Source organism: Pseudophryne corroboree, chromosome 6, assembly GCF_028390025.1.
Source record: "Pseudophryne corroboree isolate aPseCor3 chromosome 6, aPseCor3.hap2, whole genome shotgun sequence".
Lineage (NCBI taxonomy): Eukaryota > Metazoa > Chordata > Amphibia > Anura > Myobatrachidae > Pseudophryne > Pseudophryne corroboree.
In genome coordinates, this window is record NC_086449.1 from 739,846,870 (window position 1) to 739,866,051 (window position 19,182).

A 19,182-nucleotide genomic window follows, 5' to 3' on the forward strand; every position below is an offset into this window, starting at 1 on the left:
GGCCAGTTACTAATTTAAATATTTAAATATGTGCCATTTCCGGCTACGCCCGGTCCATATCCAGAGTACTCCAGTGACCCCTAGTGGATGAAAAAGAAATGCCTACTATGCAAGGAAGTACTGGAAGGCAGTATACACTGTCTGTTGACACTTTAAGGAAAATTACAGAACGTTACAAGAGTTCCAAACAAGGGGAAAATAATGTGATTGTTGACTCAGCTTCAGTTATGTTTAAGTTTTATGGTTTCTTGTGTAAATTATGTATGTGGTACAACAGTATTTGAACTTAAGCACCTAAAAAAATTTGGGATATCTAACGTTGATTTAAAATAGCATTTTTAATTCTGTTCCAAAAGCTTGCGTTTTTGCTGTAACCCAAACGTAAGGCAGATAAAGTAATTTAGTTTGGATTTGGGAAGAAAAGTTACCTTGGGGTCCAAATTTCATAGTAATTTCTTTATAAACACCGGTAATACTTCAAATAAACTGGAATAAGTAATCCCCAATTAGTAAATTGTTCAATAAATTGAAAAAACAAACTAACAAATCAATATTTTAGAAAATAACGATCAGACAGTCGAGAGATTTGTCAGAAAGTTTTTTTGACATCCTCTCAACTAAAAAAAAAATTCACAAAATTCTGAGAGGAGTGGTGGACACACCTATTTGAATTGACGTGGAATGACCCTACTAATACTACACTGTTCCGGGTGCTGGATTGCCACTCAAAGTACGTTAGCCAGTCATTCCGTGTGCCAGAACAGTGCTATGAGTAGGTTATCCAGTCATTCCAGGTGCCAGAATTAGACACTGACCACCTAAGCCAGTTGTTTCAGCCCATATAGTAACCCTGATTTTGGGATTACAAATTGGGAGGGGGGAGGGGGAGATTTGACACTCACCACACAATTTTTTATGTACTAATTTATTTTGATTGTAACAACGCCTTCACTTTAATAGTAATTACCTGCACATACAGACCTTCAACTTTTTAACAAATATATATTTTTATTTGAAACATGCAGAAGTGGGCAGACGCTGTCCATCTACTTCTCTGACATCACAAGTTGGAGAAGAGTTGAATGTACTGATGAAAAAGTTGAAGTTAGGTGTGTGGCGCGCCATTTATGCTGGACATAACGCTACAATTATCTGGCCGATCCGCCAGATATCAGCGGATTGGCCAGATAATTGCAGCGTGCATGCGGACTAAAGGATCAGGTAATATCGGATCGTCCAGCATGTCCGTCCGATTCGATATTTTGAAAGTGCCATGTGGGCCGTATCGGGCAGTGTGCGCCCTGCTGCGGCCGACTGAAGGACATTTCCCTGTTCCTACACAAAGGAAGGAACGGGGGAAATAGTTCCTCCCTGGGGACGGAGCACTGATATCACGGCCAATACACTGTGAGAGATCTCAGTGTATGCCTGTAATATCTGCAGTGTCAGATAAAATGCCTTTCAGTCTGACAGCAATTTTATCTTCCTGTGCATGCCCAGCATTAGTTGGACAGACTAGCTGGACGGTTGGAGGAAAGTTGGTCTGATGTATGGCCAGCTTTAACCTATATAATGTGTATTTGTAATCACCTTTTTCCCTGTGAATTCTTTGGTGAGGTGTTTTCCTGTCTGTGTGTTTTCTTTGTGGGTTTCTCTTTTTTCTCTCTCTTTGTCTCCACTCGCGCTTTTTTAGTTAGAGGTGCAGAGGAAGCAAAATCCTCATCTGTATAAATAAAAAAATATTAATGATTCTTCACACAAAGAAAAATAAGATTTTAAACCTACCGGTAAATCTTTTTCGCGTAGTCCGTAGAGGATGCTGGGGACTCCGTAAGGACCATGGGGATAGACGGGCTCCGCAAGAGACATGGGCACTTTAAGAAAGACTTTAGATCTGGTGTGCACTGGCTCCTCCCTCTATGCCCCTCCTCCAGACCTCCGTTAGAGAAACGGTGCCCAGAGGAGACGGACAATACGAGGAAAGGATTTTTGTTCATCCAAGGGCAAGATTCATACCAGCCACACCGTATAACTTGTGATATACTATCCAGTTAACAGTATGAAAACGACATAGCATCAGTCCAAGACTGATGAGACTATAACATAACCCTTATTTAAGCAATAACTATATACAAGTCTTGCAGAAGTAGTCCGCACTTGGGACGGGCGCCCAGCATCCTCTACGGACTACGAGAAAAAGATTTACCGGTAAGTTTAAAATCTTATTTTCTCTTACGTCCTAGAGGATGCTGGGGACTCCGTAAGGACCATGGGGATTATACCAAAGCTCCCAAACGGGCGGGAGAGTGCGGATGACTCTGCAGCACCGATTGAGCAAACAGGAGGTCCTCCTCAGCCAGGGTATCAAACTTATAGAACTTTGCAAAGGAGATTGAACCCGACCAAGTAGTAGCTCGGCACAGCTGTAGCACCGAGACCCCTCTGGCAGCCGCCCAAGAAGAGCCCACCTTCCTAGTGGAATGGGTATGGACCGATTTAGGTAACGGCAATCCCGCCGTAGAATGCGCCTGCTGAATCGTGTTACAGATCCAGCGAGCAATAGTCTACTTTGAAGCAGGGGCACCAATCTTGTTGGTTGCATACATGACAAACAGTGCTTCTGTTTTCTGACTGTAGCTGATCTGGCCACGTAAATTTTCAAAGCCCTGACCACATCAAGGGACTCGGGATCCTCCAAGTCACGCGTAGCCACAGGCACCACAATAGTTCATATGAAAGGATGAAACCATTTTGGCAGGAATTGAGGACGGGTCCGCAATTCCGCTCTATCCATATGGAAAACCAGATAGGGGCTTTTATGTGATAAAGCCGCTAATTCCGACACTCGCCTAGCCGATGCCAAGGCTAATAACATGACCACCTTCCAAGTGAGATTTTTCAACTCCACCGTTTTAAGTGGTTCAAACCAGTGTGACTTAATGAAACTCAACACCACGTTAAGGTCCCAAGGCGTCACCGGATGTACAAAAGGAGGCTGAATATGCAGTACTCCCTTCACAAAAGTTTGTACTTCAGGGAGAGAGGCCAATTCCTTTTGAAAGAAAATGGATAAGGACGAAATCTGAACCTTAATAGATCCTAATTTTAGCCCGAAATTCACTCCAGTTTGCAGGAAGTGAAGGAAACGGCCCAGATGGAATTCTTCCGTAGGAGCATTCCTGGCCTCACACCAAGAAACATATTTTCGCCATATACGGTGATAATGTTTAGATGTCATGTCCTTCCTAGCCTTTATTAGCGTAGGAATGACCTCATCCGGAATACCCTTATCCGCTAGGATCCGGCGTTCAACCGCCATGCCGTCCAACGCAGCTGCGGTAAGTCTTGGAATAGACATGGCCCCTGTTGCAACCGGTCCTGTCTTAGAGGAAGAAGCCACTGATCTTCTGTGAGCATTTCCTGCAGATCCAGATACCAGGTCCTTCGTGGCCAATCTGGAACAATAAGGATTGTTCTCATTCCTCTCCTTCCTACCATTCTCAACACCTTGGGTATGAGAGGAAGACGGGGAAATACATAGACCGACTGGAACACCCACGGTGTCACTAGGGCATCTACAGCTACTGCCTGAGGGTCTCTTGACCTGGTGCAATACCTCTGTAGCTTCTTGTTGAGGCGGGACGCCATCATGTCTATCTGTGGCAGTTACCACTGACTTGCAATCTGTGCAAAGGCTTCCTAAAGAAGTCCTCTCTTGGATGCAGGTCGTGTTTGCTGAGGAAGTCTGCTTCTCAGTTGTCCACTCCCGGAATGAACTGCTGAAAATGCGCTTACATGATTTTCCGCCCAGCGGAGAATCCTGGTGGCTTCTGCCATTTCCACTCTGCTCTTTGTGCCGCCTTGGCGGTTTACATGAGCCACTGTGGTGATGTTGTCTGACTGGATCAGAACCGGTAGGTTGCGAAGCAATGTTTCCGCTTGCCGAAGGGTGTTGTACAAGTTTTTTGACTTGACCCAAAGACCTTTGAAGTTTCTTCTCTGTGTGACTGCTCCCCCACCTCGGAGGCTCACGTCCGTGGCTACCAGAATCCAGTCCTGGATGGCGAACCTGCGACCCTGCAGAAGGTGAGCACTCTGCAGCCACCATAGGAGAAACACCCTGGCCCTAGGGGACAGGGTGATTAACTGATGCATCTGTAGATGTGATCCGGACCACTTGTTCCGTAGATCCCATTGGAAAGTCCTCGCATGGAACCTGCCAAAGGGAATGGCCGTAAGATGCCACCATCTTTCCCAGGACCCGAGTGCAGTGATGCACTGACACCTGTTTTGGCTTTGATAGGTTTTTTACCAGAGTCATTAGTTCCTGGGCCTTCTCTATCGGAATATAAACCCATTTCTGGTCCGTATTCAGAATCATACCCAAGAAGGGCAGACAAGTCATAGGAACCAACTGTGACTTCGGGATATTGAGAATCCAGCCGAGTTGCTGTGACACCTTCAGCGAAAGTGACACGCTGTTCAACAACTGCTTTTTTGATCTCGCCCTTATTAGGAGATCGTCCAAGTATGGGATAATTGTGACTCCTTGCTTGCGTAGGAGCACCATCATTTCCGCCAATTACCCTGAAATTGGTAATGACAATGCTGTACCGTAATTCTCAGGTACGCCTGATGGGGTGGATAAATGGGAACATGAAGGTATGCTTTATGTCTAGATACACCATAAAATCCCCCCCTTCCAGGCTGGCGATGATCGCTCTGAGTGATTCCACCTTGAATTTGAACCTTTTCAAGTATAGGTTCAGAGATTTTAATTTTAAAATAGGTTTGACCAAACCGTCCGGTTTCGGGACTACAGCCAAGGTTGAGTAATATCCCCTTCCTTGTTGAAGGAGGGGAACCTTGAGCACCACCTGTTGGAGATACAATGTGTGAATTGTATTTAATATTATCTCCCTTTCTGGGGGAGAAGCCGGTAGGGCCGATAAGGAAAACCGGCGAGGAGGCACCTCTTCGAATTCCAGCTTGTAACCCTGAGAAACAATTTCTATTGCCCAGGGATCCACCTGTGAGTGAACTCAGATGTGGCTGAAGAGTCGAAGACGTGCTCCCACTGGGGTGGACTCCCTTAGCGGAGCCCCAGCGTCATGCGGTGGATTTAGTAGAGGCCGGGGAGGACTTCTGTTCCTGGGAACTAGCTGTGCCCTGCGCCCTTACCTCTGGTAAGAAAGGACGCTCCTCGTACTTTCTTGTTTTTCTGCGACCGAAAGGACTGCATTTGATAATGTCGTGCTTTCTTAGGCTGTGAGGGAATATAAGGCAAAAGATCAGATTTACCAGCTATAGCTGTGGAGACCAGGTCCGAGTGCCCTTCTCCACACAATTCCTCACCCATGTAAGGTAAAACCTCCATATGCCTCTTTTAGTCGGCATCACCTGTCCATTGCATGTTCCACAGGACACGTCTAGCAGAAATCGACATAGCGTTGACTCTAGAACCCAGTAGACCAATGTCTCTTTGAGCATGTCTTATCTTTTATATATCCTTGGGTCAATAACATGGTATCCTTATCTAGGGTTTCAATCTCCGCTGATAAGGTATCTGTCCATGCTGCTACAGCGCTATAAACCCCTGCCGACACAATCGCCGGTCTGAGTAGTGTACCAGAATGTGTGTAAATGGACTTCAAAGTACTTTTCTGCATGCTATCTGCAGGATCCCTGAGGGTAGCTGTATCTTGATATGTCAGCGCTACCTTTTGGGTAAACGCGTCAACGCCTTGTCCACCCTAGGGGAGGATTCCCATCGTATCCTGGCCCTAGCAGGGAAAGGATACGCCATGAGAATTCTTTTGGGAAACTGCAGTTTCTTGTCTGGAGATTCCCGCTCTTTTTCACACAACTCATTTGGTTCATGAGAGGGGGGAGATGTTATCTCAGCTTTCTTCCCCTTAAACATGTGTACCCTCGTGTCAGGGACAGATGGGTCATCAGTGATATGCAAAACATCTTTTATTACAATAATCATATATTGAATACTTTTCTGCCAGTTTTAGCTGTAACTTTGCATCATCGTAGTCGACACTGGAGTCAGACTCCGTGTCGGTATCAGTGTCTATTATTTTGGATAGTGGGCGTTTTGAGACTCTGAAGGTCCCTGCGACATAGGGACAGACATGGGTAGATTCCCTGTCTGTTGTCTAATCTTTTGTGCAATAAATTTACCTCAGACTTAATTCCACATATCCAGTCAGGTGTCGGCGTTGTCGACGGAGATACCACACACACACACATTTGCTCCATCTCCTCCTTAGAAGAGCCTTTTACCTCAGACATGTCGACACACACGTACCGACACACCACACACTCAGGGAATCCTCTTATCTGAAGACAGTTCCCCCACAAGGCCCTTTGGAGAGACAGAGAGAGAGTATGCCAGCACACACCCAGCGCTAATACCCCAGGAAAAACACACAATGTGTTTACCCAGTAGCGCTGTAATACTATTATTTGCTGCCAATTATGTGCCCCCCCCCTTCTCTGAAACCCCCTTTCACTGTGGATAAGCAGGGGAGAGTCAGGGGAGCTTCCTCTCAGCTGTGCTGTGGAGAAAATGGCGCTGGTGAGTGCTGAGGGAGAAGCCCCGCCCCCTCCGCAGCGGGCTTCTGTCCCGCTTAAATATAATAAAAACTGGCGGGGGCTCTTTATATATACAGTGCCTAGCTGTATATATATCTCTTTTGCAAGAAATGAGGTTTATATTGCTGCCCAGGGCGCCCCCCCTGCGCCCTGCACCCTTACAGTGACTGCCGTGTGTGGGAGCAATGGCGTACAGCTGCACTGCTGTGCGTTACCTCAGTGAAGATCATGAAGTCTTCTGCCGCCTCTGAAGTCTTCTTTTTCTTCTCATACTCACCCGGCTTCTATCTTCCGGCTCTGTGAGGAGGACGGCGGCGCGGCTCCGGGACGAACTCCAGGGTGAGACCTGTGTTCTGACTCCCTCTGGAGCTAATGGTGTCCAGTAGCCTAAGAAGCAGAGCCTTGAAACTCACAGAAGTAGGTATGCTTCTCTACTCTCAGTCCCTCGATGCAGGGAGTCTGTTGCCAGCAGGCTCCCTGAAAATAAAAAAACCTAACAAATATACTTTCTGTCAGGAAGCTCAGGAGAGCTCCCTGAAGTGCACCCTTCTCCTCTGGGCACAGTATCAAACTGAGGTCTGGAGGAGGGGCATAGAGGGAGGAGCCAGTGCACACCAGATCTAAAGTCTTTCTTAAAGTGCCCATGTCTCCTGCGGAGCCCGTCTATCCCCATGGTCCTTACGGAGTCCCCAGCATCCTCTAGGACGTAAGAGAAATGAGATCACTTATTCCTCACGCATGTTTAGCTTAAGAGCAACTGTAATCATATAATCATATCCATTATCATGCTTATAACCCGTTATACCAATATTTACTTCTGTGCTTCTCTCTCTTATGGGCCCTACACATTTGCCGATCTGCCACCGAGTTGCCCGGCGGCGGATACGGCCGACCCAGCAGAGGGGGGGAGGGGGGGTGCAGGCAAATATGGACAAGATCGTCCGTATTGGCCTGCATGCACAAGCGACGGGGCACCAGCCATGAACAAGTGCGGGGCCGCGCATCGTTCATCGCTGGTGCCTCCACGCTGCAAGATATGAACGGTATCTCTTTCATTAATGAACAAGATCGTTCATATCTTTCAGTATTCTCGCCAGTGTGTAGGGCCCGTAACTCAGCTACAATCTCTTCTTTTTCCTAAATCGTCGATGATAGACAGTCGACAGGGTCAGAAGGTCGACATGACAATGGTCAAAATACTTTCTTTCTTTTTTTTGCTGAATTTACTATCCATGCCACAAACTATTAACTTTAGTAACCTTGTGGCAAGCGGAGCGAGCCACTACGCTCGAAGCGAGTCCACGAGGGGACGCATTTTTTTTCTACTAATTTGATTTATATATGGTTAAACACAAAATAAAGCCCCCCCAAAAAAACAACTTGTGTCATTTTGTACCCGTCAACCAGATGTCAACAGTAGATCTTTTGACTATAAAGAAAACATCTAAGAGTACAAATGATGATGATGAGGATGATGAGAGTGAGTGAGTGTGCGTGTGTGTGTGTGTGCGTGTGTGCGCGTGTGTGGGTGGGTGGTGTGTGGGAGAGGGAGGTCATTCCATGAAATATAAGACAAAATACATGAAAATTTAATTTCCCGTAACCACAAACATTTTATTATATTTTTTCAGCTAAAAGACTGTGGTATATTGTGTGATAACTGAAAATGTAAACATTTATCACATATTGATTTCCCGTGTGCGTAAACATACATAGATGGAAGTTGAAGCGGATGCAAAAATGGCTAATTTACATACTTTATAGCTGAAATTATAATAATAATTGTAATTTCATAGTTGCTGCCACAAAATACTTTTAAGGTGAGCAGTTCATCAATAGTAACAGTCAAAATTTTCTAGCTACACAACGTATTAACAAATTTTAACGTCAAACTTTCAAAACCCTGACTGGGTACAGAAATGTAACGTGAGTCACATTCATATGTAACGAGTCACATGTTATAATTGATTTTAAGTAAAGTTTGGTTAACATTACATTTTTAGTTTGTGTCTATCATAAGTTTAGGGTCTTATAAGTGTGTAGTATAACAATCATATTGTAGAAATAATTAGGAGAGTCCCCTCAGTTCCTATGTCTATTACAGAGATATTCAACCTTTACAACTCACGGCACACAAGATCTAAATATTGCCAAGGCACATTCAAATATAATGGTGATGCATGGTACAGCTGCGTGTCCTAGGATGTCATGTTGCAGCTTCTCCATAGGTAACGCCTGAGCCACATCTGAGAAAGTCAGAAGAGCCCAACACTGCCCGGGCCCAAAATTAGAACTGTCTCTGCAACCACTAAACCCACCAGTACTGATCGTTCCAGGGCCTCAGTAGCAGCAAAACACTGACAGGCCTAGCTCTGCTTCTATGGCGGCACACCTGGAGACTGCTCAGGGCACACTAGTGTGCCACGGCACAGTGGTTGAAAAACACTGCTCTATTCTGTAGTAACACAAGTCACACATATAAACAATAAAATATAACTACTAAGAGTGTACATTTGTTTCTGCTTCTAAGGATTAATTATGACTACCCACTTCTAAAAATTACCATGAAATGTAACGCGAGTCACATGGAATTACATATCTACAATATTATAAGAGTCCACATGAAAGTGAAGGTAGTAAAAGTTTCCAAACCCCTTGTGTTAGGGGTCAAAATGGTCTCCCAGTTTTAAAACACTAATACTGTAACATGTATTTACTTATTAGTAATATTTATTTATTAACACACACTATCTATATATATATATATATCTATATATATATATCTATATATATATATATATATATATATATCTATATATATATATATATATATATATATATATATATATATATATATATATATATATTTATATTGTTGGACGTTACTCAATTAAATTTACTACTGGTTGAAAAGTCTCCTGAGTGCCGCCAGACTCTCTTCATTATATATATATATAAGACTTCGGAGATGCTTAAGTCTCTGCAAAGTTTCGGTCCTGTGGACTTTTATCAAGAAACCTCCAAAACGTTGGACAGACTTAATATCTCTGAAGTCCCATTTACAAGTCCCATGAGTGCCACCGATCGGGAAATATTATTTTGGTGTAAGAATACCCTGGAGGGCACCAGGGCAAGTAAATGGTTTAGTGTTGATGCTAGGCTGTTTTAGCAGGGCGCCGCGCCCGGTTTTTAAGGGAAAAAAGCGACCTGCCACTTTAGCAGCTCCCAGCTAAAAACAGCCTGCCCAGTGCCATGCTGCCACCGAGGGAACAGATGATGTGCGCCCCAATATTGACATCGACGGGGCCCCTCCACGGCAGTGCCCCCTTCTTGCGCACGACTGCACTGCCCCGCAACCCCTGCGCGCATCCTAGTGGGAACACTATATATAGCAGCATCTTATTATGCAGAGCTTTACAAAGATTATACAATTGTTAATATTAGTCCTTGCCACAGTTGTCTTCAATTTATACACACACACACATACACAGTCAGCAGGTTAGTCAGTGACTGTTGGTCATCTCACAAAGGAAGCACAGTGCAGTCACACACACATAACAGTTAGTGAACTTCAAAACGTCGACAGCGGACGATATGACGATGCTGGAATTCCGACATCTCGGTCGTAAGTATGCCACGTGCAGTTAGTGTTAACCCGAGGGGGCGGGGGGTGTTAGGTTTAGGCACCCATGGGAAGGATTAGGGTTGGGCACCACCCGGGAGGGTAAAGGTGCATACACACTTGCTGAGAAAATCAGCGACGTTGCTCATTTTCCCCCTTCCTAAGCAACGTTGCTCATTTTCCCCCTTCCTGAGCGACGTTGCTCATTTTCCCCCTTCCTGAGCGACGTTGCTCATTTTCCCCCTTCCTGAGCGACGTTGCTCATTTTCCCCCTTCCTGAGCAACGTTGCTCATTTTCTCGGCAAGTGTGTATGCCGCCAGCAATGATCGGTGCGAGGCCCCGCGGGTCGGTAACGATCCTCGCTGTCGGCAGTGCATGCATGCTCTATCTGGACTGTCGTCTGGGAGCTGCATGCAAGGAGACCGCCCTGCCCGGGAGGTGAAACATTACACGTCTGGTATATATGCAGCTTTAGGGTTAGGAATCTCAACCGCTAGTAAATCATATCACACACTTAGGCAGAAATTCCAACTAATGCGTCACCAAGATATATTTGTATCACAACAGTGAGTTCATTCTTCCCTTATTTGCAAGGGAATTAATTTACTCTAGAAAATACACTTACCATCATTATCCAATTCTAAAAACTGGGAATAATCAACTGTTTTTGTGTTCCTGAAAGAGAACAATTTGGCAATATATTATGCAGGCCGATATAAAATGCTGGTTAGTAACATTAATATGCCTCATTCCATAGACCAACACGCAGATATAACAAAATATGTTCATCTCATGGCTAAACAAAAGGGGATGCAAGACATCTTCCTTCAGCCAGAAATACATTGGAAAAATAAGATTTTAAACCTACCGGTAAATCTATTTCTCCTAGTCTGTAGAGGATGCTGGGGACTCCGTAAGGACCATGGGGTATAGACGGGCTCCGCAGGAGATAGGGCACCTAAAAAGAACTTTGACTATGGGTGTGCACTGGCTCCTCCCTCTATGCCCCTCCTCCAGACCTCAGTTAGAGAACTGTGCCCAGAGGAGATGGACAATACAAGGCAGGATTTAGAAATCCAAGGGCAAGATTCATACCAGCCCACACCAATTATCCCATGTAACATGGATCATACATAACCAGTTAACCGTATGAACAACAACAGTAACGGTCCAAGACCGATTTCAACTGTAACATAACCCTTATGTAAGCAACAAACTATATACAAGTCTTGCAGAGTTTCCGCACTGGGACGGGCGCCCAGCATCCTCTACGGACAAGGAGAAATAGTATTACCGGTAGGTTTAAAATCTTATTTTCTCTTACGTCCTAGAGGATGCTGGGGACTCCGTAAGGACCATGGGGTTTATACCAAAGCATCCAATCGGGCGGGAGAGTGCGTATGACTTTGCAGCACCGACTGAGCAAACGCTAGGTCCTCATCAGCCAGGGTATCAAACTTGTAGAATTTAGCAAAAGTGTTTGACCCCGACCAAGTCGCCGCCCGGCAAAGTTGTAATGCCGAGACGCCTCGGGCAGCCGCCCAAGAAGAGCCCACCTTCCTAGTGGAATGGGCCTTAACCGAATTTGGTACCGGCAATCCAGCCGTAGAGTGAGCCTGCTGAATCGTATTACAGATCCAGCGAGCAATAGTCTGCTTCGAAGCAGGTGCGCCAATCTTATTTGCCGCATACAGGACAAACAGAGCCTCTGTTTTCCTGATTCTAGCCGTCCTGGCTACATAAATCTTTAAGGCCCTGACTACGTCCAGGGATCTGGAATCCTCCAGGTCACTTGTAGCCACAGGCACCACAATAGGTTGATTCACATGGAATGAAGAAACCACCTTAGGCAAAAATTGCGGACGTGTCATCAATTCAGCTCGATCCACATGAAAAATCAAGTAGGGGCTTTTGTGTGACAAAACCGCCAATTCTGATACTCGCCTTGCTGATGCCAAGGCCAACAACGTGACCACCTTCCAAGTAAGAAATTTCAACTCAACCTTGTTAAGCGGTTCAAACCAGTGTGATTTTAGGAACTGCAACACCACGTTGAGGTCCCACGGTGCCACTGGAGGCACGAAAGGAGGCTGGATGTGTAGCACTCCCTTTACAAACGTCTGGACTTCTGGAAGAGAAGCCAATTCCTTCTGAAAGAAAATCGAGAGGGCCGAAATCTGAACCTTAACAGAGCCTAATTTCAGGCCCATATCCACTCCTGTCTGTAGGAAGTGGAGAAAACGACCCAGATGAAAATCTTCCGTAGGTGCATTCTTGGTCTCACACCAAGACACATACTTTCGCCAGATACGGTGATAATGCTTAACAGTCACCTCCTTCCTAGCCTTTATTAAATTAGGGATGACCTCTTCCGGAATCCCCTTTTTTGCTAGGATTCTGTGTTCAACCGCCATGCCGTCAAACGTAACCGCGGTAAGTCTTGAAATACACAGGGCCCCTGCTGCAACAGGTCTTCCCTCAGAGGAAGAGGCCAGGGATCTCCTGTGAGCATCTCTTGTAGATCTGAGTACCAGGCCCTTCGAGGCCAGTCTGGGACGAGTATCGTCTGTACTCTTCTTTGCCTTATGATCCTCAACACTTTTGTGATGAGAGGAAGAGGAGGAAACACGTAGACCGATTTGAACACCCACGGTGTTATCAGAGCGTCTACTGCCACTGCCTGAGGGTCCCGAGACCTGGCACAATACCTCCGAAGCTTTTTGTTGAGGCGTGACGCCATCATGTCTATTTGAGGAGTTCCCCAAAGACGTGTTATGTCTGCAAAGACTTCTTGATGAAGTCCCCACTCTCCTGGATGGAGATCGTGTCTGCTGAGTAAGTCTGCTTTCGAGTTGTCCACTCCCGGAATGAAGACAGCTGACAGAGCGCTTACGTGATTTTCCGCCCAGCGAAGAATCCTGGTGGCTTCCGCCATCGTGACTCTGCTTCTTGTCCCGCCTTGGCGGTTCACATGAGCCACTGCTGTGACATTGTCTGATTGAATCAGAACCGGTAGGTTTCGAAGAAGACTCTCCGCTTGTCGAAGGCCGTTGTAAATGGCCCTGAGTTCCAACACATTGATGTGTAGACAGGACTCCTGGTCTGACCAAAGTCCCTGAAAAAATGTTTTTCCTGTGTGACCGCTCCCCATCCTCGGAGGCTCGCGTCCGTGGTAACCAGGATCCAGTCCTGAATTCCGAACCGGCGACCCTCCAGCAGGTGAGCACTTTGCAACCACCACAGGAGAGACACTCTGGCCCCTGGGGACAGAGTTATTTTCCGATGTAAGTGCAGATGGGACCCGGACCACCTGTCCAGAAGGTCCCATTGAAAAGTCCTTGCATGGAACCTTCCGAAGGGAATGGCCTCGTAGGCCGCCACCATTTTTCCCAGAACTTGAGTGCATTGGTGAACTGACACCCTTTTCGGTTTTAGCAGGTCTCTGACCATGTTCTGGATGTCCTGGGCTCTCTCTATTGGGAGGAAGACCTTCATTTGTTCCGTATCCAGTATCATACCTAGGAACGGTAGTCGAGTTGTCGGAATCAACTGTGACTTCGGTAGATTTAAAATCCAACCGTGTTGCTGGAGCACTCTCAGAGAGAGCGTCACACTGCTCAGCAATTTCTCCCTTGATCTCGCTTTTATCAGATCGTCCAAGTATGGGATAATTGTGACACCATGCTTGCGCAGGACCAACATCATTTCCGCCATTATCTTGGTGAAAATCCTCGGGGCCGTGGAAAGTCCAAACGGCAACGTCTGAAATTGGTAATGACAATCCTGTACAGCGAATCTCAGGTATTCCTGATGGGGGGCATATATGGGGACATGAAGGTACGCATCCTTTATGTCCAGAGACACCATAAACTCCCCCTCCTCCATGTTGGCTATTATCGCTCTGAGTGATTCCATTTTGAATTTGAATCTTTTTATGTACAGGTTTAGGGATTTCAGATTCAAAATAGGTCTGACCGAACCGTCCGGTTTCGGGACCACAAATAGGGTTGAGTAGTAACCTCTTCCCTGCTGGTGCAGGGGAACCTTGATTATCACTTGCTGTATACACAGCGTTTGAATTGCAGCTAACACTACATCCCTTTCCGATGTGGAAGCTGGTAGGGCCGATTTAAAAAATCGGCGCTGGGGCACCTCCTCGAATTCCAGTTTGTACCCCTGGGAAACTATTTCCAACACCCAGGGATTCAGATTTGATCTGACCCAGGTCTAACTGAAAAGTCGAAGACGTGCCCCCACCGGTGCGGACTCCCTCAGGGGAGCCCCAGCGTCATGCTGTGGGTTTTGGAGCAGCCGGGGAGGACTTTTGGTCCTAAGCACTTGCCGAAGCAGGTGCTCTTTTGCCTCTGCCCTTACCTCTGGCGAGGAAAGAGGATCCCCGACCTCTTCTGGACTTGTGCGACCGAAAGGACTGCATCTGATAGGGTGTTACTTTCTTTTGCTGTTGGGGAATATATGGTAAAAAATTTGATTTACCTGCTGTAGCTGTGGAAACCAGGTCCGTCAGCCCATCCCCAAACAATACCTCACCCTTATAGGGTAGTACTTCCATATGTTTTTTGGAATCCGCATCACCCGTCCATTGGCGAGTCCATAAGGATCTTCTCGCCAAGATAGACATGGCATTGGCCCAAGAAGCTAGCAGTCCAATGTCCCTTTGAGCATCCCTCATAAATAAGACTGCGTCTTTAATATGGGCTAGAGTTAAGAATATAGTATCCTTATCCATATTATCAAATTGATCTGTCAGCTCATCTGTCCAAGCTGCAATTGCGCTACACACCCATGCCGACGCAATTGTCGGTCTTAGCACAGCCCCTGTATGAGAATAAATACACTTTAAGGTAGTTTCTTGCCTGCGATCTGCAGGGTCCTTAAGGGCCGCTGTGTCAGGAGACGGTAGCGCCACTTTCTTGGACAAGCGCATCAGGGCCTTGTCCACAGTGGGGGGTGATTCCCAAATCTCCCTGTCCTGCTTAGGGAAGGGGTATGCCATATAAATTCTTTTGGGGATCTGCGGTCTCTTTTCCGGAGTCTCCCAAGCTTTTCCAAAGAAATCATTTAATTCATGAGATGTGGGAAAATTAATAATCTTTTTCTTTTCCTTAAACATGTGTACCCTTGTGTCGGGGACCGAGGGTTCATCCTCAATATGCAACACATCCCTTATTGCCACAATCATACACTGAATGGTTTTAGTCACCCTAGGGTGCAATTTTACTTCGTCATAGTCGACACTGGAATCAGAATCCGTGTCGGTAGTAGTGTCTTGTGTTAAGGGACGCTTTTGAGACCCCGACGGGCCCTGTGAGTCGGTCCAACAGGACTCCCTGAAAATAAAAAACCTAACAAAAATCTTTTAAAACAAAAAACTCTGGAGAGCTCTCTGCAGTGTACCCTTTCTCCTCTGGGCACAGAATCTAACTGAGGTCTGGAGGAGGGGCATAGAGGGAGGAGCCAGTGCACACCCATAGTCAAAGTTTTTTTAGGTGCCCTATCTCCTGCGGAGCCCGTCTATACCCCATGGTCCTTACGGAGTCCCCAGCATCCTCTAGGACGTAAGAGAAACAATGATTGTATCATACACACATGCTTCTCTAAACTGAGGTGATAAAATGCACTTTAAGAACTCCATTACATTCAATAGACACTTGTTCACTGCGTGAATAGCACATTAACGCTCCACACCTCTGGAAATCCCTTCTTCACCTGACCAGACTCTCCCTATAGGGCCTATTGATCAATAAAAATTTGAGGAATATCACCGAAAAATACCTTTTCTCAAGGAGTAACTGTAAATTAGCATCCCCAAATGTATGTACAGGCACTTCAGCAATATTGGAGTTCAGATATCTGCTGCAGTCCCCATTTTTGACAAGAAAAAAAGCAGCAGCCATAGGTTTCATTGTAGCATATAAGCTACAGTCAGCAAAAAGTAGAATCCCTCACCAGCGCTCTCCACTTGGGAATGTGCGGTCAGCAAACCGTGCAGCCCCCAAAACCTGAAAGTGATAGGAAATGCGATCACCTCGCCCTCTGTCCCTGCACGTGTTTAATTATACATGCCAGCAGTATTTCATTTTTTATTGCCAGGTGGTGAGGGGGCACACTACGTGTATAGAGGCGCCTGGGAGGTGGTGAGGGGGGCACACTACATGCACACAGGCGCATGAGAGGTGGTGAGGGGGAACACTACATGTACACAGGCACATGGGAGGTGGTGAAGGGGCACACTACGTGTACACAGGCGCCTGGGAGGTGGTGAAGGGGCACACTACGTGTACACATGCACCTGGGAGGTGGTAAAGGGGCACACTACGTGTACACATGCACCTGGGAGGTGGTAAAGGGGCACACTACGTGTACACAGGCGCCTGGGAGGTGGTAAAGGGGCACACTACGTGTACACAGGCGCATGAGGTGGTGAAGGGGCACACTACGTGTTCACAGGTGCCCGGGAGGTAATGGGGCACAAGTGTACACAGGGGTCATACAACGTGTACGCAGGCATCTGGGAGTTGGCTAGAGGTGACTCAAGCATCTGCTATGTAGCAATGCGGGCACAGTGTGTACACAGGTGCCTGGAATGTGGCACATTGCATGTAGGCTGGTGCCTGGGTGGCAAAGGGGCACATGTAGGCAGGTGCCTGGGTGGCGAGGGGGCACATTACATGTAGGCAGGTGCCTGGGCGGCAAAGGAGCACATTACATGTAGGCTGGTGCCTGGGTGGCAAAGGGACACTTTGCATGTAGGCCTGGTGACTGGGTGGCAAAGGGACACTTTGCATGTAGGCAGGTGACTGGGTGGCAAAGGGACACTTTGCATGTAGGCAGGTGACTGGGTGGCAAAGGGACACTTTGCATGTAGGCAGGTGACTGGGTGGCAAAGGGACACTTCAGGTGACTGGGTGGCAAAGGGGCACTTTGCATGTAGGCAGGTGACTGGGTAGCGAGGGGGCACATTGCATGTAGGCAGGTGCCTGGGTGGCAAAGGGACACATTGCATGTATGCAGGTGCCTGGGCATATATTACATGTATGCAGGTTCCGGTCTGTAGACTAATATACAGTATGGACGAAGCTGAGGATGAGGAAACAGTGTGTGCCATGATCTCAACGTGCATTATGCGTACTCTCCGGACCGAAGATCACCAACCTCATATGTCTGTCCATGGTGCCCGGATCCCCGATGTCACCCTCTCATCACCCCAGTGTGCCCGTTCTCCTGGGAAAGTGCCCGGCACTGCCACTCAGTTGAAATCACCCGCGCAAATCTCCGTTCATGAGCATCTGCAGCAGCACATTCGCCATATAGTGCAACACTGCCTCTATTCCTTCTCCGCGCTTAACTTCAACTCTAGATTACAGACCAGTTTACTCACTACATGGGTGTATTATAGTATGGGTCATATTTACTGACCGGGCCATGGAAGGGAGATCGCGAATCTGCTGCCGGCTTACAGAGGACGCGACGCGACCGCTCAGCTGTGTGATCACGTGGGGTAGGGCTGGCGTCCGCCTCGGGAGTCACATGACTGCCAGAGACAGCACAGCCGCAGTGTGATTACATGGTCCAGTGCTACTTGTGTGACCTGCTAGGAGTCAGTGTACGCTTATTACAAGGCAGTACCAGGGAGAGCTATTGGTGGTCATTCCGAGTTGATTGCAGCCAGCAACTTTTAGCTGTTGCTGCGATCAATGGGGGTAATTCCAAGTTGATCGCAGCAGGAAATTTTTTAGCAGTTGGGCAAAACCATGGGGGTAATTCCAAGTTGATCGCAGCAGGAAATTTTTTAGCAAAAACTTTGTCCGGCTTTTTGCCATACGGGAGAAACCGGCAGTGTCTGTCACACAGGACGGCTTTGAGCCGTGTGTGATGCTGTGCGCATGCGCAGCATCATACACGGCTACAGTAAAAACCGTTGTGTGTGAAAGCTCCCCTTCACACACACGGTTTACTGGCTCCAAAGACGGCCCGCCCGGCCGCCGGACCTTCCAGTGGTGAGACCCGGCTGCAACCCGGCAGCCGGGCCGGGGCCGTGCAGTGTGAAGGCACCCTAGCCCTCACACTGTTAACTACAATGCCGGCACGGGAAAAAGCCGTCCGGCTTTTTCCCGGCCGGCAAAAGCCGTGTAGTGTGTTTCAGCCCATACGCTTATTACAAGGCAGTACCACGGAGAGCTATTGGTGGTCATTCCGAGTTGCTTGCAGCCAGCAACTTTTAGCTGTTGCTGCGATCAATGGGGGTAATTCCAAGTTGATCGCAGCAGGAAATTTTTTAGCAGTTGGGCAAAACCATGGGGGTAATTCCAAGTTGATCGCAGCAGGAAATTTTTTAGCAGTTGGGCAAATCCATGTGCACTGCAGGGGAGGCAGATTTAACATGTGCAGAGTGAGTTACATTTGGGTGTGGTGTGTTCAATCTGCAATCTAATTTGCAGTGTAAAAATAAAGCAGCCAGTATTTACCCTGCACAGAAATAAAATAACCCACCCAAATCTAACTCTCTGCACATGTTAAATCTACCTCCCCTGCAGTGCACATGGTTTTGCCCACCTGCTAAAAAATTTCCTTCTGTGATCAACTTGGAATTACCCCCCATGTGCACTGCAGGGGAGGCAGATATAACGTGCAGAAAGAGTTATATTTGGGTGGGTTATTTTATTTCTGTGCAGGGTAAATACTGGCTGCTTTATTTTTACACTGCAAATTAGATTGCAGATTGAACACACCCCACCCAAATCTAATAGGCCCTACACTCATGCTGATTTGTTTGAAAGATATGAACGATCTCGTTCATAAATAAACGAGAACTCGTTCATATCTTTCAGTGTGGAGGCTCCAGCGATGAACGATGCGCGGCCCCGCGCTCGTTCATCGCTGGTTCCTCATCGGCTGTGCATGTAGGCCAATATGGACGATCTCGTCCATATTTGCC

At 47.0% G+C, this 19,182-nt stretch overlaps 1 protein-coding gene across 3 annotated transcripts in view; it reads right to left on the bottom strand.

The window, feature by feature from the left end:
• The window catches only part of RAD51AP1 (RAD51 associated protein 1), a 124,539-nt gene extending 106,686 nt beyond the window's left edge, over window positions 1–17,853 (bottom strand). Inside the window, exons 1-3 of one of the 3 annotated variants that reach the window (XM_063928483.1) lie at window positions 17,664–17,853; window positions 10,852–10,901; window positions 1,591–1,723 (exon numbers count right to left, since the gene is read on the bottom strand). In XM_063928483.1, the coding sequence (XP_063784553.1) occupies window positions 1,591–1,723; window positions 10,852–10,901; window positions 17,664–17,671 (191 nt within the window). In that variant the 5' untranslated portion in view covers window positions 17,672–17,853. The other 2 variants (XM_063928484.1, XM_063928482.1) reach the window with 2 other exon arrangements.
• Window positions 17,854–19,182: the final 1,329 nt, after the last annotated feature.